The following is a 25,173-nucleotide window of genomic DNA, read 5'->3' as shown; positions in this document are numbered from 1 at the left end:
TGCTACATACTTCATATTAGAGCAGAAAACATACCCATTTAGGAGCTAATCCTTAAAAAAACCTTACTTTGAAAGAAAGGGCTGTAGATGATTCATGCTTCCAATTGATTTTCCACGGGAACAATAAGGAAGGTAGTAAACAGCAAGTTGTGATTCAGCACAGTTGTTCATAACCAAGTGACTACCTTAATTGTTTTATCCATTAATTATTTTGCTCTGGCTAGCTCAGACTTCAAAGGAGAAAGCGTATTTGGAGAAAATGCAGCTTGTTGCACAGTGGGTTACTGCCCTAGCTTCTCATCAGGTGAAATGAATAGATATCAGTAGATCTGATTATTAACTCGATTTTTCAAAGATCATTAGCATTTCCCTACCATTCTCTGTGTTTTTGTTGCCCATCTCTAGTAAGTATGAGATAATCTTTATTCACAGTGGTCTTCAGGGAACTCTAAGCAATATGAGAAGGGTTTCTTTGCTATGAAGGTTTGGGCAAGCTCAGTTTTGTTTGATCTTTGGGAAATTTTTGCAAAATATCCAAGTTAAGGATGGGATGATTTAGAGCACCTTTACTTTAGACCTGTGTAATATAAATGATAAAACTGTTGACCTGTTTGTTGTCCTTCTCCGTTCCCTAGCAAGATACAAGAGTAACTCCAACACTGCCCAAACTGGATCTCCATGTTCTCCCTGTGTGGCAAAAAGGGATCACAGGAAAAGGTGTTGTCATCACAGTACTGGATGATGGCTTGGAGTGGAATCATACTGACATCTATGATAACTATGTAAGTCTGTGCATTAAAATGTTGTAAACTGGATATACAGGCACTCTTCTCCAGCCTGCTCTGTTTGCTGAGGCAGCCCCTACATCACGGAGGCTGAAATTTTTGCCTTGGGCGTAGTTTGAAACCTTGTCTGTGTCACAGGAAGCTGGATGTTATTTAACAGAGGTAGCTTTTTTTTTTTTTTCCTTACTGAACTTAGTTGCCACGCATATTTGTATACAGTGGTTTAATGCTGAATTATTAAAACCTTTCTAGCTCCATAAAAAGTTTATGGAATTGTTAATGCCTATCAAATTTTACTGACTTCATTGCTGTCAACATGAGACACACAAATTTAATAAGGGCTGTAAAACCCCTTTCATTAAAAGATTTTAAATCCACTTTCTACTTGTCGCAATTAATTCTTTTTTTTTAATATAGGATCCAAAGGCAAGTTATGATTTCAATGACAACGATCATGATCCTTTTCCTAGATATGATCCGACAAATGAAAACAAGTGAGTAGCTTCCCAGTTGTCTAAAGAGAACAACAGAGTAAACTATTGCTTTGTGTTAGGATATTCAAGTGCAAAATTTATCCATGCCCAATGCGTCACATATGTATGAAAGGAAAAGCCCTTATAACATTGCACAGACACTGGCAATGAAGGAAATTCCCAGATGAAGAACTCTTTAATCTCCCCCTGAAGTTCTGAAATTCTCTATATTTGAGAGGAATAATCTGTTTAGAGATTGTATTAATGATGTGTATTTGCAGAGTGACATCCAACTAAACAAATACTGGCTTCAGTTCTCTGCCTTGTACTGTGAGAGTTAAAAGAATACATATCCCCTCTGAAGTGCTCTGGAAGAGACTGTTTCTCAGAGGAAGCTAAAAAACACCCCTTCAGGTCAGCTTTTGCAGTTAAGAGCGCTTTCTATCTAGTACGTGCAGCAATTTTTGCAATGAAAAAATAACTTCCAGCTCTGTATACGCATGCACAGGTAGACTCATGCTTCAGACCTCATCCTCCTCTAGGTGTGAGGCATGTTCAGACGCTGAGGGAGGTTACGTGCACTTCCTGGACAATCTTTCTGTCTCCTCTGAAGAAAAACACAGACGTCTGTAGACCAGATTTGCCCTAAATGTCTCCAGTGAGACAACGAAAGCTTTGGAAGAGTTGAGCATGGACAAAAAGCCCATTCACTTAGTGTAATTATGTGTCTTGGGAGGAGTGAGGAATTTTTTTCCCGTGCTCTCTTTAGTGCCACTTCCCTGGAATTCAGGGGAACATCATGATGAAGCTGTCACACCTAAGCTCACCCGTGGTAATTCAGAGAGCAATTTTGTCCATTAGAAAGAGAAGAGAAGGGACTTCTTTAAAAACTGGTGTGCAGAAAAAGCCATTTACCAAACCATTTAGGATGCCCTATTCAGTAAAGATGCAGTAAGGAACTAGTTTCTGTTAGACAATGTAATAGCATCCACAACATAAATCAGAAATTGTGTGGAAATAAAGCAGTCAGTCAAAGGATGAATGTACCGTGACTGGAACATTTAGGGAATGACATTTCTATTCTGTTATAGCATTATTTAAGAGTGGGAGGCCATTATTCTTGGGTTCCTGTGACATTATCTCTTAAATCTACCTGTATTATCTCTAATCTTTATTAATAAGTAAATGGAATTCAGCCCAGAAGCATTCAAACACTTCACTGAATAACAATCTGTAGTATTAAATAATACTATTCTTTTACAATTACACTTATATGAAGGTTTTATGTATTGAGGAGCAAGAATTCCCTAGGGCAAGAAAAAAATGCATAAGAAATCCTTGATCACAAGAAAAATTAGCTATGGTGAAGGTATTTTAAAGGCTGTATGATATCCAAAGTAAATGCAGTAATTAGAATATCTGAATTTGTGATTAAAAATGACTTGTTCACATTTCTTTCTGAAGGAGTTTAGCAGTTTCTTAGCCTCATACTATTACTTCAATTTTGTGTGCTTGTAAAGTCCTGATAGCCAGTATGTTTGTGGACTGCAATGTGCTTTGAATTAGGTATTTATCACATCACTGTGATGACCTCTTGATGATTAAATGGGTACATTTATGTCAATTGAAATCTAAGGGAAACAAGTATTTTTGTGTCAGGCCTAATTCAAAAGTTAATCAATAGTTACATTATATTCAAGTAAAAGAAGACATCTGCTAAATCAGGAAGATCATTGGTGAGTCTTTGTGTGCATTACAGAGAAGTATATGGTTTGTCATATATTGTTATTCTTATTGTATTTATTCAGGCATGGGACACGGTGTGCAGGAGAAATTGCCATGCAAGCCAACAATAAAAAATGTGGAGTTGGAGTAGCCTACAATTCAAAAGTGGGAGGTAAGAAAACAAAAATAATGTCTGGTGTGAATGGATACCAGACAGATTCTGAGAAGTGCCAGTTGTTCTCAGTCATCATTAATCTGATATACTGATGGTTTGTCCTTCTCAGGAAATGTTGGTCCTGGTATTAGACCACAAAATCCTCTGATCATAGTGTTACATCTATATGACAAAGTTTCTAAAGTGCCGACATATTCTCTGGAATTTAGTTTATATCTTGGGTGTAGATTGTGCCCAGAGATGAGACTTTATCTTTTAATGAAGAATAAGCTCACTTCTTTTAGCTGCTTCTGCTGGAAGAAGGTTGCAGGGGAGAAGAAAACATACCAAGTGAGTAAAAGCAAGCATATCCACATTTATACGCATGCTTTGCAGCATATTGTTTTCACCTACACAGTTACATTTGCAAGGTCATGTCAGTCAAAGTATTCATACTTTGTGGCATTTGTTTCAACAGCTTACTTCTCTGCTACAACAATAAGCTAATTTTGAAAACAGGTAAAGTCTTCTTACTTGTCAATCGATAATTGCACTATTTTAAGGAGGTAATTGAAAGTTTAATCCATTATAGGTTCATGAAATAAAGACACTCAAAGTATCTGTTGCAAGTGCTTATTTAGCTCAAGGAAGAGAAACTTGCAAATTTCTGATTTTTCCATTACTTCCTTTTTTCCCCCTAAACAAAGGACAGTGAATGGCAACTGACAACCATAACTGCTGTTCCCACCACTTCAGTCTTACATGTTTGTAGGTTCCCATTTGCTCTACTGAGCTGTCATAGATGTCAACTTTGCAGTCTGCCTTTGCCATAATGCATCGCACTGTCATACTCTGTTTAAATAAAATATTTCACTCGTAAGGCAAAGAAGCCAAATTTTCAAAGCAGGGCAAAATGGATGAAGCTGCAGAGAGACCTGAACTCCCACTGTGCCCATATTTTAAGGCACTTGCATCTACCAAGAAGGTTCTTCCACAGTTATTTGCATGTGCATTTTCATCTGCAAATGCAAACTGCAAATCTGTGCCAGCTGATTGTCTAGGAAAGGGAGCTAATGGGAGGAAATGCAATCCAGAAAGCTGCTTGTGGGCAAGGGAAGAGAGAGAATGAAGAAGCTGAGAGAAATTGTACAAGGGAATGTATGCCCAGCATGATAAGAGATGGGGATGTATCAAAAGCGTAGGTGAAGAATAGTGAGAGATTGGGGAAGTCTTCAAAGGATTCAGATAAATTTGGACTGGCTGAACACTGGAAGGCTTTTTTTGATGTTCAAAGCTATAGAGGCTTTATGGTTCCTCACAGGCATATTTTAAATCCCTGCAAGGGCGCGTTACGCAGTTCTATTTGACATTAGTTCAGGCTGACTACTTTAAGTGGTTGTTTGCTTGTAGCAGTTGCCATACTGCATAAATCCAGCTGGCTGTGGCCAGTATCTTCTCTCTGACAGGCCGCAGTAGCTGCTTTAGAGAAAGAAACCCTGACATTGGGAGTAGCCTGTTGTCTAACCTTCAGCATTGGAGGTTGGTGTGATTTTGCCTTGAGAGATAAAACATTACATTCATATTTTGTTTTCCTTAAAAATAACAACTTTAATAATCCTGAGTGTTCTCATTAGTCATGTTAATGTCTAGCAGTTTTCTGAAATGTTTTACTTGCTTGGTCTCTTCAGCACCTTATGGCCATGCGTCCCATGGGGTTTTCTGTGCACTGAGTGAAAAAAAATTCTTAATGTCACTTTTTGAAGTGGTACCATTCAGCCTGTGTTAATGTCTACTTGTTACTGTGTACAGACTTCAGAAATGTGTGCATCTCGAAGGTCTTTGTAGTAAAGCAGAGCGTATGTGTTTACACATACCTAACCATAACACTGTGCTATGTTATTTCTCTGACTCTGCCATAGAAATCAAATGATTAAGAAGCTCCATTTCACAAAGGACAGGGTCAAGAGTTCCAGCACTGTGATGTGTTGCTAAAAATAGCCTTTCTGCCAGGCAGATCCATGTATCTGTCTGAAACTGTGTTGGGTTTTGCCTGGTTTTGAATTTGTGGCCCCAATGACAGGAATAAGTGTGTGGAAGAACGGGAAACAGTGTGCGGGCGCAAATAATTGCACTCAGCTTAGGGAAATATCACTGTAGTCATCAAACCTCTGGGATGACTTAAATGAGCAAGAATGTTGCTGATTATAAAGCTAAGGCAGCAGTTTTTTGTCTTGAGTTGCGTTCACCAGCCTGTGGTTTGTGCTTTTGCAGTATTTATCTGCGTGGTTGGCTTTGTCTTGTTTGGGAAATAGCTGTATACTAGTCTCTGCATTCCCAGTATCTCATTATTTGTTATAACCGAGCACCAAGAGCTTGCAGTCATTTCCACACAGACCAATCTTTGCTTACAGCACACTGGTATGAGAGAATCTTATGATTCTGAGCCAAAAAAATGAGTAGATGGCTTGAGTTAAGCCTAGCCAGGGCTATGTGTTGTTTTTTAGCATCTGAAGCACGAGACACACCTTAATGCTATTTCCAGCTTTGCCACTGACAGTGGAGTGGCCGTGGCTGAGCTGGTTAACTCTGTGTCTCATTTTGGCACTAGTTAATATGAAATAATAAAACACAGCTTGCTCTCAGAGACATGCGGAGTCTTAAAGACTGACCATTTGGGCAGTGAATTATGTTTACAAGCTTTTTTCCTCCTCCCATGTTCATAGTATAAAAAAGCATGAGTGACTGAGGTGTGCAGTAAAGGGACTTTTGGGTCTGTTTCTTTTGTATAGAACACTCCTGTTTTGCTTGTTTAGCTTCAGAAAAATCTCCATGAACTTCTACGCTAGAAAATGGGTGTTGATAATTCACCTACTGCCTGCAGTGGTGCCGCTGCTGTAGTGCTAACTTGCTGAGATCAAGGGAACACAGGCATTTTTATTGCTGGAATATGCAAGCTGAATCCTGACTACTCTGTCAGGATTCTACTGTGTTGTTGCTGTTGCTGAAGAGCCCTATCACATTGGGAACTTTGCCAGGCTATCCCCATCCGGCAGCGGAGAGCGGTAGCAATCCTAGTGCAGATCCAGAGATTGGCAGAGCTGAAGATGCTGTTTGCCACTGGATTTTAGGTATCCCTGAGATCAAGCTTTCTCTGAAGATGGTTAGCTCTTGCAGTTGCTAATAAAATGTTAATGGCTAGATACTAGGAGCACCTCTGAATTGGTCACAGTAGGAAAAATGAAGTAGGAAAACAACAGTGAGGATCTTCGGTGGTTAAGACTGAAGACCTGGTGAAACAGCATCACAAAAACAGCAGATGTTTAAAGACTGTGAGGATCAAGTGTTTTAGGCAGAACATTCTGAGCTGCCTCTTTGAATTAAAACTCTTACAAATCTTAAAATAAATGTTGATAAAACCTGTTTTATTTCAGTCACTTATTAGCAAGTTGAGGGAAGAAATCTGTTTTCGATTTGACAAAGAGGAAGAAAGAGAAGTTAAAAAAGAACTCTCAATGCAGTAAGAAAAAGTAGGAACAGAACATAACATATCTTCTTGGCTCTCTGCAAAAGGAGAGAAACAAGTAAACAAGGTGCAACCAAGATTTTACACATTTGTTTTTCATGTTCATAGAGAGTGCCAAGCTCTGCAAATAAAGGGTAAAGTGTACTGCTCCACATGTTCTTTATAACTGTGCTAAATGTTACTTGAACAGCAAATGAACAGCAGCAGGCTGACGTGTAATAATCATGTATTAATTGTGCTGGAAACTTTACAAACCATTAAGTAAGAAAAATAAGAGAGAACAGAAAATATATCTAATCTGCCTGTTTTTTCCTGTTAAGGTATACGTATGCTGGATGGAATAGTCACCGATGCCATTGAAGCCAGTTCAATTGGCTTCAATCCAGAACACGTGGATATTTACAGTGCAAGCTGGGGCCCGAATGATGATGGTAAAACTGTAGAGGGACCTGGCAGACTGGCACAGAAGGCTTTTGAGTATGGGATAAAACAGGTAGGCTACTTAAGAGAAAGGAGACTAGAATGTAAAAATGGTCAGGGAGGAAAAGGAGAATTTGTGCTGTTGCCGCTCAAATGCAATTGAAAAGGGGGAAAGGGATTTTAATTGTACAGGTCAGAGAAATTACCAGCCAGAACATAACTTTTAAAAAACACCATTAGAGCTTTCTAAGCTAATTTTAGGCTGGTATCCTCCACAGATAACCTTTTGTTTTCCACCTTTACTTTGGCTGCCTTTGTCTCACCCTACCCCCGCTTCTTCTCTGTCTGCTTGTTTTGCTCTGAACAGTAATTGGATTTCTGCACTGAGAGCCTATACAAATTTAATACAAAGTTTCTGCTTGGTGAATATTTTACTTGGTGAAATAGGGATGCATTTTAGCACCCTGTGAATGGACATCTACTGTGTTAATTGCACTAGCTTATAAGTAGGTGAATATCATTTTCCAATTAAAATGAAGACAGTGAAAATACATGATTGAGAGTATTGAAAACATTTGTTTTACAATTCTTTTTTATGTTACCTTCTTTAGATCTGTTTTGATAATAAGTAGGGGGCAGTCTGTGAGAGCTATTGGGAATATATAAATAAACGGCCCTTGCCGATGAGGTGAAAAGACATCTAAAGATGGTCAGGTACTAATACATAGAAGAAAATTGAATCAAACAGATGAGAAAGGAAAGAAATGGAGGCAAGCTTGAAGGGCAAGTGCAAAGAAAGGATTCTGGAGAAAAGGGCAATTAACATTAGCAGACAGAAGGAGGGAAGAAGACAAAGGAGTCTGACAACTGACAAGCATTCACTGAGAGAAGAATGGAGGCTGAGAGGAATAAGCTGATGATAAACAGAGATCTGAGTCTGTAAGTAGATAGCAAAAAAAGGAGAATTGCAAGCAAGAATTAGCGAGCCAATGTTCCATGGTCTCACACTGAAAAAGGGTGAAGAATGTGGTGAAGAATGCAAATCTTTTTTACGGGCTGTTTTATTTATTAAGGGAAGCATACCTGCCCATTAATTTCCAAGCACCCGCTGGCAGGGCTCGGGGAGCTCTCCCCTCCCATGTAAGTCGGTCGGGGACGGAGTTGCGCAGCAGTGTTTATTGCTGACCCAGCAGAGCACTTTAGCATATGCCTTAGCCTTAAGCATCTGAGAGACGTCGCAGCACTGCAAGTGAAATCAGAGCAGCTGCTCCCATGTGCCAGCGCTTGCCTGGACTGCAGCCTTGGCTTTCAAAAGAAGATATTATCTCCCTTACTGTAGCTGGCATGGATTATCCTTCCTGTTTTACCAATTGTATCATAAGGAGCACGGCTTATTTTTCTGTTTCCTTATTTTTAATGTTTTAAGTGCTGCGTGTGTCTCTTATCCATTGCTCAAGTAAAATCAAGTCTTGTCTGTAGGAGCATGATAAAAATCTGTATATCTGACTGTTATTTCCAGTGAATATGTAAGCAGTACATACGTATTCACTGGAATACAAGTGAGTACGTAATTCAGTAAGCACTGAATGAAAATATAAACTTCTGCTCTTCACATGAAACAGATTTTTCTACTGAAAGAGTAACTCAGTTTAATATAGAGTACCTGATATTTTTATAGGATAACTGTGATGGTTTGCATGCTGCTGCATCACCCCACTGTCAGCAACAATTATTTACTGCCACTACCTCGTTATACACTGGACACCAGAGCGGGGAATGAAAGTGGTTGTGCCCTGGGACTGATGGTTGCTGGCCCACAAATACTTAAGGGAAATGAGAGGTTTCAGTCAGTTGTCTTTAATGGTTTGCTGTTACTCAGGAAGTGACTGCTAAACTGTGAAAGGCTTCATTACAAAAGGGAATTGTGTGGAAGATTCCTATCATGGATCATTCATGTCACTTATGTTTCTGTGATTACAAGAAGTGCAAGTGAGGTAACTCCTGAGGAACTTGCAACTTCTTTTAAAAACAGTGATTTTTCCTAAAAATACTTAGAACCAGACATTGACATATGGAAAAACTGCCTGTTGATCACAGGTTCTTTTTTCAATCTAAAACTTATTTTGAGGAAAGTTGCTATACTTGGAACACTACACCTAGACTACATGAATTAAAAGGTGTAAAGTAGGATATATTATCCAGCCCTTTTCTTCCAGCTCTGTCTTCCACACTGCCTATGGAAAATTGTCCTCTGTTTGAGGATGTTTGAGATTTTATGCTGTCATTTTTGTGGGCAGGGGTAGTTAGCAATGTACTGCAGAGACTGAAAGCTCTCTTCTTCCTCTCGTAATCTCTTCCTTCATTTCCTCTAGGGCCGAAATGGAAAAGGCTCCATTTTTGTATGGGCTTCTGGAAATGGAGGCCGTCAGGGTGACAACTGTGACTGTGATGGTTACACTGATAGCATCTACACCATCTCCATTAGCAGTGCTTCTCAGCAAGGCCTTTCTCCCTGGTATGCAGAGAAGTGCTCGTCAACTCTGGCCACAGCGTACAGCAGTGGGGATTATACTGACCAAAGAATTGTAGGTTGTTTTTACCAGATTCAGAACATACCTAGATATGTATTATATATGAAAATAACAAGTGAGAGCTTTTATGTGCCTGATTTTAAGTGCCTGCTTTACTTATGTGTTACATGTTTAGTACTTGAATGTTAAAACACTGGGGAATTAGAAATCCAAAAAGTGCTTTTATTCTCAGAGCATCCGTTGCTGCAAAACAATAGCTGAATGGCAATGGTGATTGTGTCAGAATGCCGAATTATTCTGGTGTTTGGTGTAACGGAGGTCTTTGCATCACATTTGGCATGTTCCCATTCTTCAAAAAATCACATCTAATCTTCTTATGAGAGTGAGGTCCCAACCAATGAGTAAGATCTGATAGAGTTAATAGAATTGCAACAATAAAAAAAAGAGATTTTTTCAAAAATTCAGAATGTAAGGACTGCTAGTATTTTTTATTTTCTACCACTTTCTGTAAGATTTTCATCCCCTCCTTTCCCACTATTTTAACAAAAATAGTGGTGTTTCCAATCTTTTAAGTGGACAGGTTTCCACTTACTTAGCAAGTGGGTGAATCAGCGCCTCCATTACCTTTTGAAGAAACAACTTGTCCTTAAGGAATTTGCCGTGATAAAATAATGTTCAAAGAGCTGGACTCTGTTTTGCTCTGGTTGATGGGTAGTTTTACAATAAACTACATGGGTGGGGATTAAAATAATGTCAGTGCATGTTACTGAAAAGATTGGTCCTTCCTAAATAGTTTCTATTTTAGCTGAGATCTGGTGATTCAGTATTTTCCGTTTCTAACCTGAGAAACCGGAGCAAATGATTTTGGTATTTAGTTTTGAACTAAAGCACATGCTTCGTTGCAAATTATAGTTCTTTTGCTGAAGAGGCAGCAGAACACTAGTACTAATCCTATGAGTAATTTTGAAGTAGGCAGTAATTTTAAATGTTCTAGACCCAACACAATGATGCGTTTTTATGATTCACCAGTAAGCCTGAAACACTTATTGTGAAGCCTTAGAATAAAGTAAGATGTTCAGTGTGGGAGTATTTTCTTCCAACACAAAGCATTTTGATACAAAAATTATAGTTGATGTAAAAAGAGTAGATAGAAATGTGAATGGATTTAAACATCCATCACTTATCTGCTGATGAGGAATATATTAATATGCCCTGAGTAAAGGATACATGGTTATGTTTTTGAGTATGGATATGACTGTATTTACCACTGTTTTTCATCTTTTTTTTTTTTTCCCCCTCTTTTCCTATTAGACAAGTGCTGATCTTCACAATGAATGTACAGAGACTCACACTGGGACCTCTGCATCTGCACCACTGGCAGCAGGAATTTTTGCTCTCGCTCTCGAAGCAAAGTAAGATGTCCTAAAGTCACCATTGAAACTCCTCTATCTCAGCTGTCCCACTTTCTTGTCCCCCAAATGCTGTGTATTTAATAGGGGCAGCATCTTATGCTGTCGCTCCACTTTTTGTCAGTCAGATCTGTTCAGTCTGATGACAGAAATGAGGAGCTACTTGCCACAGTACCTGCTTAGCGAAGCAGGGCCAACACAGGTAAGAGATGATGAGCTGGGGAGTTCAGACCATGTTGTGCAATGGCAGTAATTGTTTGCTGAGCTCCAATCAACTGCATTAAAGGTGATGAGGCTGCACATGTAGCAGGAGAATATAATTGAGGATAGCAGGTTGTACGAGTTTAAGTGAAGTCTTTATGCAGTTTGCAGAGCCTTGCTGCTGGGGATGAGGCCTCAGATGGGAAGTAGCCAAACTGGACAGTCAGAGCAGGCAGAGGCAAATCGTATAGGGCTGGCAGTCCTGGTTTATAATCTACAGGGGAAGGAAGATGGGAGAGAGGAGAGGCTGGGGAGAAAGATAATAGACTTTTCAAAGAAAGCACTTCAGGCATTAGAGGTTAGGTTTAGTCCTGTAAAAATGGAGGTTCAGCTTCTTTTTCTTGCATTTCTTTTATGACATTAGGCAAGATACGTGGGACCGTGTTTTAAAGGGTGTGTAGATAACCCCAAATAGAATCAAGTATCAGTGAATGTTTTCAAAGTTAAGGTCCCACAAAGAAGGGTAGGAAATGCCAGCTTTGTTGAATACTTACCTTTAGATGCCTGAATAACTTTGAAAAACAGGGCTCTAATATTGCTAGGTATCAGTCCTTCATTTAAACAGAGATCTTGTTTGTCTGAAGTACTGTGAGGATAAGCATTTATTGTGCTCTTGGCTTTAAAGCAAGTGGGTGCCATATACACTCCTGAGTATTTGCAGGCCTATAATTGAGAGAAAATAGATACTCCTATAAAAATTAACCAGCAACATTTTCTCAACAGCCCAAATCTAACCTGGAGAGATATGCAACACTTGGTAGTCTGGACCTCTGAGTATGATCCACTGGCTGGCAATCCAGGATGGAAAAAGAATGGAGCTGGGCTCATGGTAAACAGCCGATTTGGGTTTGGATTGCTCAATGCCAATGCACTGGTGGATTTAGCTGATCCTAAAAGATGGAAAGGCGTGCCAGAAAAGAAAGAGTGTATTGTCAAAGACAAAAGCTTTGAACCAAGGTAAGAATTTATATTAATAGTAGCTAATCTTAGATCAGATTGTGTCTATCGTAGTAAAACGTGAAGGGGAGTATTTTGCATAGATTGCTCCAAGCCAGGCTACAGCCCAGAGGTTTCTTTTCGATTCGTTTGTTTTTGCCTTACTGTACTCCTTAGGAGCCCGAGGGCAGGCAAACAGCATTTGTCTTCTTGCTTTATGCCATTTAGTGTGAGACTAATGGAAACTGCTACCTTGAAAGCTTTAACAAAGAATAAGATTATTAGTTCTTACTGTGCAGCCAGTGTATGGATGGATGAGACTGAAGGTGATCAGATATGAAAGTTTATGTTGCTATCAGCAGATGAAGAGAAGGCTACCAAAGTCTCCCACAGGCCTTAAAAAAAAAAAAAAAAAAAAGCTGTAATTTTTCTTAACATTTTTTTTTCTGTGTCTTACAAAGTACTTTTTGAAATTAGGGTGATATGTTGAGCTTTAGTCACATTCATAACTGCTTTTGTGAAATGCAAGGCTCACTGAGCAGGCCTACCACCCATACCCACAAATGCTCCAATTGTACTGAGCCTAAATGGCGTTCAAAAACAGGTAAGTTATACTTAATCATTAACTTGGTTGATCAGTAAGGATCTTTACACCTTTCTTGTCTCCTTATAGAACAAATGCATTTATTTCAAAGCTACAAATTATACCATGTAAGTGCACCAAAAATCTTTGTGTAGAAACATATTATGGTGTTGTGGACTGTTACTGCCTGGTAACCAAGTATTTACTCTGTTTTATTATCAATCTATTTTTTCCTTTGCACAATCTGTTGTTTTTTCTTTTCTATTTTATTATTAAATATATAGTGATTTATGTGATAGCTCTTATGTAGCATGATTATTATTACAAGCCTTTGTCTTACATTATAAAACTAAAGATCCTAAGGTTTTGAATTCTGAATGACTTAGGTGGAGATGTAGATAGCTGTTCTCATTAAAATTAAAAGAAATTGTGCAAAGAAAGCTACATACAGTGCTCTGAGAATGTACAAAAAGCTTTTTTCCTAGAAATAGAATTTACTACAAAGGACAAAAAATGGTATGCTTCCTGCAAAATTTAGCTCTATGATAAGAGCTCTCCTGGAGATTTCATTGTGGCAACTAAATTAAAAAAAAAAATGTTCTTTCTTCCTTTCTTGCAGTTCTGATACAGGTATCAAATGTGTCAGCTGCCCTTCACATAATAATACAGAATCAAAAGCTTCCTGTATGTAATCCATCAACTTCTCTAATTTTGTCAGATTACTAAGAGCAAATGGGGAGGTCATCATTGAAATTCCCACAAAAGCCTGTGAAGGTCAAGAAAACTCCATTGCGTCGCTGGAGCATGTGCAGCTTGAGGCAACAATCGAGTATTCCCGTAGGGGCGACCTGCATGTCACCCTGGAGTCTCCGTCAGGTAAAGGCGGAAAGGAAATGCTTTGTTTCCACTGTAGTAGCATGTAGAATTTATTTCATTAAAAGCTACCTGCTCTTCCCTTGATTAAAAGTAGTTCAGCTCATTGGTAAACAAAACTTCTGACAGGTGAGTGAGGACAAAGCATCCTGGAATTAGACAGCTGGAGCTCTCAATACTCTTCTCTGCCTTCATGTTGAGTTATTTTTGTATACAGAAGTTGGGAAATCACAGCTCTAAAAATGCGGACATCATTTCTAATACCTTAAATTTTAGACACAGCCTTGAATACTGCAAATAGAGAGTTCATGACATGCAGCAAATTATAGTTTGTTGGTCTTATCAGCCTTACTGTGCTGGAAAACAGAGTAAGCCTACTCCCGGGATTTCATATAATTGTGTTTTGTCATTGGTATATTAAAAACCTAATACCTCTCTTAGGCGCTTTACTACCACTACATTAAATGTGCTAAAATACCTTGACAATGCCCTGAAATTACAGAATCATAGAATGCCGAAGGTTGGAAGGGACCTCAGAGGTCATCGAGTCCAACCCCCCTGCTCACGCAGGGTCACCTAGAGCACGTGGCACAGGGCTGCGTCCAAGCGGGTTTTAAAGATCTCCAAAGAAGGAGACTCCACAACCTCTCTGGGCAGCCTGTTCCAGTGCTTTGTCACCCTCACTGTGAAGAAATGCTTCCTTAAATTCCTGTGGAACTTCCGATGCTTCAGTTTGAAGCCATTTCCTCTAGTCCTGTCGCTGGCCACCACAGAAAAGAGGCCGCCCCCTCCTCCTCACTGCCTCCCTTGAGGTATTTATAGACACTGATCAGGTCCCCCCTCAGCCTCCTCTTCTCCAGGCTGAACAGGCCCAGCTCCCTCAGCCTTTGCTCATAGGGCAGATGTTCCAGGCCTCTGATCATCCTCGTAGCCCTGCGCTGGACTCTCTCCAGCAGCTCCACATCCCTCTTGTACTGGGGAGCCCAGAACTGGACACAGTCTCCAGATGTGGCCTCACCAGGGCTGAGTAGAGGGGGATGATCACTTCCCTCGACCTGCTGGAGACGCTTTTCTTAATGCACCCCAGGATCCCGTTGGCCTTCTTGGCCACCAGCGCACACTGCTGCCTCATGGTCAACTTGTCGTCCACCATGACACCCAGGTCCCTCTCTGCAGGGCTGCTCTCCAGCGGGTCCACCCCTAATCTGTACTGGTGTCCAGGGTTATTCCTCCCCAAGTGCAGGACCCTGCACTTGCCCTTGTTGAACCTCATGAGGTTTCTCACCGCCCAGTCCTCCAGTCTGTCCAGGTCCCTCTGGATGGCAGCACAGCCCTCAGGGCTATCAGCTACTCCTCCCAGTTTGGTATCGTCGACAAACTTGCTGAGGGAGCACTCCAGCCCTTCATCCAGGTCGTTAATGAATAAGTTGAACAGGACCGGACCGAGGACCTACCCCCCTGGGGGACACTGCTAACTACAGGTCTCCAACTGGACTCCGCACCGCTGACTACCACTCTCTGCACCCTGCCATCGAGCCAGTTCCTAATCCACCTCCCCGTCCACACATCTTTGGAGCTTGCCCAGGAGGATGCTGTGAGGGACAGTGTCAAAAGCCTTGCTCAAATCCAGATAGACCACATCTACCGCTCTGCCCTCATCTATCCAACTAGATATTCCTTCATAGAAGGTGATCAGGTTAGTCAAGCATGATTTCCCCTTGGTGAATCCATGCTGGCTACTCCTGAGCACCTTCTTCTCCTCCATGTGTCTGGAGAGAGCAGCCAGGATGAGCTGCTCCATCACTTTCCCAGGGATGGAGGTGAGGCTCACCGGCCTGTAGTTACTCAGGTCCTCCTTCTTGCCCTTTTTGAAGACTGGAGTGATGTTGGCTTTCTTCCAGTCCTCCAGCACCTCCCCCATTCTCCAGGACCTTCCAAAGATGATGGCGAGCGGCTCGGCTAGGACATCTGCCAGTTCCCGCAGCACTCTGGGGTGCATCCCATCAGGGCCCATGGATTTGTGGGTGTCGAGGCTCCCTAGATGCTCTCTGACCCACTCTTCCTCTACCCAGGGCAAGCCTTCCTTCCTCTGGCTCTCTTCGTGTGTCCCTAGGGCCTGGGATTCTAGAACCATGAAAAGAAGAAAAAGAGTAGAACGTGTATTAAAAAATACAGACAAAGGTGTAAGTAATAAAAGTATTTAACAAGTATTAAAAATGACAAGCTTTCAGATACCAGTTTAAGAATCAGTCTAACCTAATATCCTAATAGTAAGGTTAAATTAGTAATTCACAGACAATAAAATGCTAGAACATTGCTCACATCATTATTGCAGGACTTTTACTGGAGAGCAGAGTTAAGGTGTTGTATGTATTGTGTATTTCCAAACCCTACCTGTCTGTGATTCATTTCAAGCCTAACTTTATTTCTTCCTTTTCTGAGTTTACCTTCTTTGTTACGGCAGATGACCTCAATATTACTATGATGTGTTCTCCTCTTGACTATTGGTGTATACTTCCAAATGTAACTCCACTCTGGATGAGTTTTAGCTTGGGTGTAAATGGATAGACTGTCTCCTAAGATCTAGGAAGGGGAAGAGAGCAACTTCAGTTTCATAAAAGTATTTCAGTCCCTAATTCACTCTGCTGCTAATGTCTGGGAATTAGGTGAACCTTAGTGAACATCAGACTTAAAAGCCTGATGACAGTAATATCTTCTCATGTCCTTTTTGTACTTCTGTGGTTTTAGTTGAGGTAGCAATCATGGGGTTTACTCCCTCTACCTTAGTATCATGGTTAAACTGTTAAATTATTCTTTTTCTCAGTTCTTCCCACCTTTCTTTAAAATGTTCCTCCTGAATGCATGTTGTTCCTTTTCTATATTTATGGTGTGATCTTTAAATGTATTTATAGCTTATGATAAGGCTCCCTGGGGCTTTCTGCTCTATATTATGTAAATAAAGCTCCGTTGCTTGCTCTCTATATGCAAACAAGCACAAGACTCCTACTGTGTAGCAAAATCTCTTTTGCAGAAGAGATTTGCAGATTTCTACAGAAATATTTGGTGAACTCCTGCATTTTTATAATAATAATAATAATAATAATAGTAAAAGTAATGTGAATGCTTTCCCCCATGTTAGTGTTTCAGGATGTAATTGTTTACATTCACTCATCAAAAAATTTAAGATGATGAGTTCTGTATAACCCTTTCATTTCGTAATGCTGTGTGAGATGAATTAACAACTCACTGCTGCTGAAAGGAGATGGCCCACTTCCCCTCCCCATACTGCCTTACCTCTGCCTTCACCCGCTGCTCCGTATATGCTCCCATTTCCTTGCTGCTTCTTCCTTTTGATGAGCACAAACATTATTTTGGCTCTGGCATTTCATAAAAATAGGTTAATTCATACAATTTTCATTTGTTGGAATATTTTGCTGTCTGCTACCACATCTGTTTCTTAAAGGTGTGATACTCCCCTTCCCCACATTCTGGGCAGTAATCTAGGTTAGCAAGTTAAATCGCAAGACTGAGTGTCACAGGATGCTGTTGAATTTAGAATTAAATCATTAAAATGCAGCAACCAAATTAAATACAAGTGTATCTATCAGTGTCTCTTTAAAATGCTGGTTTGTTTTAGAAACTTCCAGGTCAAAAAAATCTCTGAACTTCTCTTTGCTAGAGAAAGTCTGGTTGTGTACGATATGTTTCTTAGGCTTTTTTTTCGGAGCCTATACTACTGATTCCTATTAGAAACCCACTGCTAAGCAAGGTGTACCTTTCTGATGTGACCTAATATGACAGTTTTTATACTCTTAAATATTGCTTAGAAAAGAATTAATCAGTGATCGGAAATGGCGTATTTCCCATTCTACAAGCCCATGTTAAATTCTGCCTATTCCAGGTTAATTATGCATGTTCTGAATAGCTTGCCTGCTGAGTAATTTGAAAAATAAAAACAGATATGGATGAGCATTTACTTCTATTGATTTATTGTACTAATACAGGAACCAGCACTGTCCTACTGGCAGAGAGAGAGAGAGACAAGTCTCCTAATGGCTTTAAGAACTGGGACTTCATGTCTGTTCACACATGGGGAGAGAATCCAACAGGCACCTGGGTGTTAAGAATTACTGATGTGGTAAGTAAACCTGTATGTTAAATTGCAAGGTATTTGGCAACTAACACAGATAAAATGATTGATAGCCTGTGTCAAGCATCTTGAAGAGAGGGGCTTCTCAGTGAGCAGACTCCCACGGGACTTTGTTTAAAGTACACATCCATCTGGCTCCTCTGAAACACACACAGAGAAGATAAGGTCACATTTTCTTGTTCATCACATAAAGACAAAACCAGCCTCACTTCAATGGTGTATACTTATCAATAAAAGTTCTTGCCTATATATTTCTTGCATCATATAATACTGAGAGAAATCACTTCCTATAATTTTTTGTGATTTATGGAGTGTATAATATATAATGCAGTATAATACAATTTATATATGATTCATTGCAAATTAGTTTGTCCTGCAGAGAAGAGCATGGGATAGATCTAGTCTCCTCTTGGTAGTTGTTCATAATTTTCATTAACTTGCAACCTTTGAATTAATGAATTTCTGGTGACTTTATAGAGCTGTTCTGCTATATATCTGTCCCTACCTTCCTTTCAGCATAATTACTGCCATAATTATTGCTGAAAAAACTTTAATGATTGAATCCAAGAAATCTACAGATATAAAATAAATATGTTTGCTCAAACCACCTGGGGATATGGATTACATCAGTGCACCACCAGAAAGCGCTGTTTGATACGCAACTGAAAAATCGTCCTCTTCAAGGAGAGATTGATCAAGCTCTCTCATCTTTGGAGAGTTTTGTTGAAGTTGTCTGTTAATAAACTTGTCATTAGTGGTCCGACCCTGTCCAAAATGGAGTGTTTTCTATCAGACACCGAGCCTCCAACTCCTTTTGGCCTCAAATTGTAAACAGGAGGATAATGCCAAGTACAGAGCAGGTGGACAAGGCAGTAGAAGTAAATATTATTATCAACACTGCAGAGTTAATACTGTGGGCTTATAGCTAAACCCGTGGTTACAGATATCCTACTCTTTGTAACTCCTGTAACGCATTTTTGGAATGAATGCCATTAAGATCAGTTTATTCCATTTTCAAGTGAGAGAAGATCCTGAGTGCTAGAATAAATACATGTAAAATTAAGTAGAAAATTTATTAGAAATTAAGAGCTTTAGCTGCTATCACAGAATGTTTGAGGTTAGATAGGAGCTCTAGAGATCATCTAGTCCAACTCTCCTGTTCAATCAGGGACACCCAGAGCACGGGGCACAGGGCGGCATCCAGGCGGTTTTGGAAGATCCCCAGAGAAGGCGGCTCTACAGCCTCCCTGGGCAGGCTGTGCCAGGGCTCTGGCACCCTCATGGTGAAGAAGTTCTTCCTCATATGGAGATGAAACTTTCTGTGTTTTTATTTGTACCTATTGCCCCTTGTCCTATCACAGGCCACCACTGAGAAGTTTGTCCCCCTCCTCCCTACATTCTCCCCTCAGGTACTTATACATATTGATTAGATCTCCTCTCAGGCTTCTCCAAGCTAAACAGGCCCAACTCAGTCTTTACTCATACAAGAGATGTTCCAGTCCCTTAATCATCTTCATTGCTCACTGCTAGACCATCTCTAGAAGCTCCACATCTCTCTTATATTGGGAGCCCAGAACTGCCCCCAATACTCCAGGAGCAGCCTCACCAGAGCTGAGCAGAGGGGCAGGATCCCCTCCCTCCACCTGCTGCCAACATCCTCCTGATGCAGCCAGGATCCCATTGGCCTTCTTGGCCACGAGGGCACACTGCTGACTCATGATTAACTTGGTGTCAACCAGGACTCCCGAGTCCCTCTCTGCGGAGCTGCTTTCCAACAGGTCAATGATCTTGCTATCTCAAGTAATAATTATCTGAGCAAAAAGTTATGAAAAGAAGCTTTGGTAAAGATAATTTTCAGCATTCTCCATACTTGCCTTTACTACTGTCAAGTTTCCAGTTTTGAATATTGTGATCAAAAATAATGGATAAAGCATTTGGTGCTCCACAAGCTGTGTTTCAGACTACTGCTGTACATCAGCACTGTAGAATATTATTGCAAATGATTGCTTCAGTGGCAACTGCTGTGGCGACATTGCCAGGGACTGGCTTGGTGAACAAACCCTAATAACACAGAATAATAGTTCAATAATTTTTGGCATTCTATGTTATGAAATTCTTTTAACATTTACATGATTCATTTATTATTATATTGCATTAGAATATGGGTATTTGGAATAGTCAAGACTTTGTGTTAAATTCCACATTCTGACATATTCTATTTATAATGTCCTTTGATGCTTATAAATCGTTGTCTGATTTTAAATACTGAAAGCCTTATAGTTTATTTTAGTGTCTTCTATCTAACTTTAGATCAAGTATCTTCTGTTTCATCTTACTTCCTGAGAACCTTTGCTAATGTCATGCTTTCTTTTTAGTCCAGAAGAATACAAAATGAAGGGAGGATTGTAAATTGGAAGCTGATTTTGCATGGCACATCTACCCAGCCTGAACACATGAAGAAGCCACGTGTGTACACATCCTACAATGCTGTGCAAAATGACAGAAGGGGAGTGGAGAAAATGACAGACCTTGTAGAGGTAGTGTCACACTAATTTACTTCCTTACCTATTTTTCAAATTATAAGAATATGGTATTTTTTTTCTATGTTTTTTTTTCTAGTTAGAGGGCACTCATTCATTCTGTATTCATTTCCTCTACCCCTTAACCACGTTGTGTGAGCACTGTGTTTACGTCCATTTCAACAACTGCTATTTTCTTTCAACTCTGTTTTCACATACCAACATCTAAGGGCTTTAGGATGTTAAGAGGCCATTGACCAGCTGTCAACTCAATATCTAAGGAAGTTGAGTGGTATAATGAAGGAAGATTATTCCTCTAACAGATACACAGCATTTATCATAATTCTAGTGAAAGCAAGTCTCAGACCTCAAAGGAGCCGGCTTGCTGGAAGTTTGGAATAAAGTTTGTGACTAATGGCAGCACAGAAGTCAGGGATTCCCGGATTCAGGGGGATTCAGTTAACTGTGTCTGTAGTGCTTTCAATCGTCAATTCTGTTATATCATGGTCTAATTCTATTCTAGGTGCTAGTAGCCCCTGATTGAAAAAAGTAGCACATGTACCTATTTGCACTTGCACACAAAAATCACTATTTAGAGTAAACTAAATTGACTCTAGCCAATTTTTCATTGACACCTATATCCTGTATTTTAGGATCATACCACCCCGTGGTACCCGAGTGAAAATCCCAAAGCCACAGCAGGCACCAGTAGTAGCAGTGACAAAGCAGAAGATAAAATTCCATCGGAGGCCATGCTGCACTTGCTGCAAAGTGCTTTTAGCAGGCAGATGGCTCGGAAGCGCCTGCCCGAGAAGACTGCAAGTGAGAAGTTAAATATTCCATACGAACAGTTCTATCAAGCCCTCGAAAAGTTAAACAAGCCTTTCCAGCTAAAAGACTCAGAAGAAAGTCTGTACAGTGACTACGTTGATCTTTTTTACAATGCCAAACCATACAAGCATAGAGATGACAGACTGCTGCAGGCCTTGGTTGATATTCTGAATGAAGGAAACTAAACGATAGGGTATGGTGCTGAGTTGGAAATATTCATGCTCCCCACCCCACCTCCACAGTTTTTTTCAGGAGTCTATCGTATGCTCTAGTTGTGTGATTGCTGCTTTGATTGCTTCATATTTAGCACAAATATCAGGAAGAGGACAAAAATAGGTGTGGGAGGATAAGGCAGTAAACTGATGCTTTTTAGTAATAGCTTTTTTCAAAGCCTTTATTCATTGCCATGTGAGTAGACTTGCCCCCTCAGGCATGAAACACAACAGTATTCCCCCAGGGAAAACAAAACCCCCAAAACCCTAATGCTCTATTTTAAACATAAATTTTCATATTACTTATTCTTTCACCCTATTCCCTTAGCATGCAGTAAGATTCAAAACCTGAATTACTAAACAGTTTTGAATTGAAAAGCCAAAGCTATAGGGAGATACTCTCATCCCTGGATTTGTAATAAATATTGCAGTCTTTTTTATACTTGGCATTTATTCAGGATTTAAGATTGGCAGCCAGTACTGCTTCTGTCACAGTTTTCTTTTTCTCTTTTTTTTTTGTCCCTTTTCCAAACAATGCAATTTCTGTTCTCCAGGAAAGGAACAGCTGTAAAGCTGGAGTTGGATTGGAGCACGATAGGAAAATGCCAACCACTCGTTTACTATCCATCCCTGGAAAGCCTTATTCTAAGCACACAGTAAAGGAGTTATTTCTGATGTAAGCTACAGGCAGATACATACTAACATAAAGGAGCCCTGAGTGAGGCATGCCAGACCTTGGGACAGCATTCTTGCCACCTAATTTTAACTGAAGTGCCTGAATTGTAACTCTAGTCTTTGTAGGCTTAATGAAGCCAAAGGCTCCTATAAGTAGCATTTCAAAGCACTTGGCTAGTTTTTACAGTGGCTCTGAATTACCTGGTGGACTACCCATCTATTTTATTTTATTTTTTACTACAGGAGTTTTGAGGGACCAACCTTTTATCTATGGAAGCTCAGTTAGGTTTCTAAAGTAAAGTAATAAAAAAATCTCCTGAGATATCTGCATCCTCGGCAGTCAAGACAATGAATCTGTTCTTTCCTTAATCTGTGGCTAAAGTAGTATGGAAATGGGAACTATTTCTGCAAAGTCCACTTAAAAGACTGGCTGTTGAAATGTCAGTGGTGGATTGTAATGCTTCTTCATTTAGCAAGTTAAAGAAAAATGTATGGGGGAGCCTTGAGATACAAATATCAAGAGAAAGGAACCAGTAGAAGGAAAGAAGGAAAGAAAGGTCTGTCACCCTATTGTGGGTGAAAAAAAAGGAAATCTGGAGTAGAATGATATGACTGGAAGTGTTTCTTAGAGAAATAGTTTTCCTCACATAGCCTCTTTAATGTCAAAGTCAATCTCGGCTTATTATTTTCTTGTTCATAATTAAAAAGCAGTATAATATTGGACAGTCAGAATTTGGAGGGTATCTAGATCAAGGAAATAAAGATTCCTAATGGAACAAAAAACACAGTACCTAATTATAGTGCTCAAGATCATAGGAATAAATACTGACTAGGTTTTAGTTCTTTTTCTCCCTGTTTCTGATATCTATCTACTGAAATATATTTCCAAACATTGAAGAAATACTTGTCTTTCACTGTCTATTTCTTTAAGTGATGCAAGTGTTTGTGAAACAGGAGTTTAACATTTTGCTGATAAATCATCACTGTGGACAGTGATTCCTCAAACTTTATGATAAAGCTTGCAATTTAAGACCATACTTAAATCTTACAGATAAGCAGGACTGCATAAAGATAACGTTAAAATTTGTCTTGCCAAATTTAAGATTGGAAAATCTCTACTTATTCATTCATTCCAGTGCCAATCTTGAGCTTACTCTGCATTTTTTTGCCAGCTTTGGGTAAATTTAGCTTAGCTGATTTGATGAGTTCTTCTATATTTCTACTCCATGTTATCATACCTCAAAAATAGCAACTCTGAGATTGGATGTCTCTTAGACTAAATCACTCCTTCTGTACTAAGCAATTTGCTTAGAACAAGAAGTGAGCAAAAATACACAAGTCGTCCAAATCAGAAGCTTTCTTATGGCGATTTGTAACTACTGAAGAAGCAAAATATTACAGTTTCTAATAGCTGCTATTGGCCATTGAGAGCACTAACGTAGTTCCACTGATGTTTAATTTTCAGAATTGGGAGTTAATCTCTACAAAAATATTCCTATATGGTCGGTTAGGATGAGCTTTACTTCTGTGCAATGAAGCTTAGAGGCTGCTTCCCTCAGAGAACAGCAGTTTTAGCCAGTCGTCAATCAGGTATGATAAGGTGAGGAAAGTACTAGCAATCACCCCTTGAAAGGAGCACTCAGATTAAACAGGGGCAAAACATAGGACCCTACTTTGTTTTAAGCTCAGTTCCCATGTTGTAGCCAAAGTTTCATCAGAGGACAACTTTAAAGTCTCTCTTTTGAATGTTTCCAACCCAGAGGAGATTGTACAGGAATAAATTATTTTTATTGTTAGTCTTTCCTTGGTACCTGTGTGGGTTTTGTGAAAAATGTAAAAGGGAAAAAAAAAGTTTTCTCTCAGAATTTTAAATTATATTTTCTTTACAGGTATTTATAATATAGCAAAGATTTTATTGAACAGACAGAATTTTAAAAGGCATAATAAATTATATTAAAGAACCAGATTTTTCTTGGGAAAGAGACGATTTCATCCAATAAAGGTATTTTTTAAAAGGCATGTTCCAACAACAACTGCAACTGTATGTGATGTGATGTTAAAATTTGTCTACTAGTAGCATAATACAGTGTGTTAGCAGAGCTCAGAGTGTGTGGTCTTAACCTTTGTAAAGAAAACAATAAGCTGAAATCAAGCCAATGGCTTAAATTGACTGGGAAATGTAGTTTAGAATGAAAAGTAATGGCTTGATAAAGAGGGAGTGGGCGGAGAAAATGTGTAATTTGTTGGAAATGAAGAATTGCAGAGGATTTCTCTACAAGAAGGAACACCAGAGTGCTTAGCTTGCTTGAGCAGAGTCCAAGTCAGTTTTGCTGCTGACACTCTCTGCAGTACTTGTCATTGTGAGTCTGAAATGCAGCACTCTTCTGTCACACACACAGGCATAAAGGGGCTGGAAGAAGTATAAATAAATGTACAGAAGAATGAGTCGGGGGCTCAAATTAAATATTTAGATCTTATTCCCTTGCATCGAAGTAGTGTCAGTTGAAAACTGTAAGTTTTCTTTCTAACTGGAAGCTTGAAGACAGTAAAGAAATGAGTCCTTATATAACCTTAATGTAAACAGCTATGGAAAACTGCCTCTTTAGGGGAGATTTGCTGGTCTGTACAGAGGAGCATGTTTCCTGATCTGCCTCCCGCTCTCAAGTCCCCATTGTATACGGAAAGGAAAGGCCTGTGGCTGTGGCTGCGAGGCTGGCAGGGCAATGTCTGGCAAACAGCTCCTTAGGAACCATGAGGCAGTTGCGTAGAGTTTGGGGTGCTGTGTGGTCTACTTTGCCTTGCAGTGGTGCCCAGAAAAGGCCTCAGAGATGTGACTTTATCTGGCAAAATTCCCCTTCTCTCACTGTCACACCAAGAAGACACCATGTTCAGGGAGACACTGAGCTGAGCTGAACAAGTCTGAACTTTCCAAAGCACTTTCAATATAAAGAAAATTATTTTTAAAGAGAAAAGGGGATCTTAATGTAATGTAAAAGGTGTTTAAAAGGTGTTTTGAAAACGTATTTCTCGAATCAGAAATTAGGAGAAGGTGTAATGTATTTACATAAAGAGCACATTCATGGGAAGGGCAAACATTCGAGTTGGAATCATAG

At 39.7% G+C, this 25,173-nt stretch overlaps 1 protein-coding gene across 1 annotated transcript in view; it reads left to right on the top strand.

Moving 5' to 3' along the window:
* The window catches only part of PCSK1 (proprotein convertase subtilisin/kexin type 1), a 29,609-nt gene extending 5,994 nt beyond the window's left edge, over positions 1 to 23,615 (top strand). The window contains exons 4-14 of the mRNA XM_026044107.1: positions 636 to 782; positions 1,203 to 1,279; positions 3,067 to 3,155; positions 6,981 to 7,153; positions 9,453 to 9,665; positions 10,923 to 11,023; positions 12,005 to 12,238; positions 13,519 to 13,676; positions 17,678 to 17,811; positions 20,199 to 20,360; positions 20,996 to 23,615. Of these exons, the coding sequence (XP_025899892.1) occupies positions 636 to 782; positions 1,203 to 1,279; positions 3,067 to 3,155; positions 6,981 to 7,153; positions 9,453 to 9,665; positions 10,923 to 11,023; positions 12,005 to 12,238; positions 13,519 to 13,676; positions 17,678 to 17,811; positions 20,199 to 20,360; positions 20,996 to 21,358 (1,851 nt within the window). The 3' untranslated portion in view covers positions 21,359 to 23,615. The remainder of the gene's footprint in view (positions 1 to 635; positions 783 to 1,202; positions 1,280 to 3,066; positions 3,156 to 6,980; positions 7,154 to 9,452; positions 9,666 to 10,922; positions 11,024 to 12,004; positions 12,239 to 13,518; positions 13,677 to 17,677; positions 17,812 to 20,198; positions 20,361 to 20,995) is intronic.
* The last annotated feature ends 1,558 nt before the right edge of the window (positions 23,616 to 25,173 follow it).

This window comes from Nothoprocta perdicaria, unplaced genomic scaffold (assembly GCF_003342845.1).
Source record: "Nothoprocta perdicaria isolate Ctin4 unplaced genomic scaffold, notPer1 scaffold_35, whole genome shotgun sequence".
Classification (NCBI taxonomy): Eukaryota; Metazoa; Chordata; class Aves; order Tinamiformes; family Tinamidae; genus Nothoprocta; species Nothoprocta perdicaria.
The sequence above is the reverse complement of the archived record's forward strand: the minus strand, read 5'-3'. Positions and strand labels throughout refer to the sequence as shown.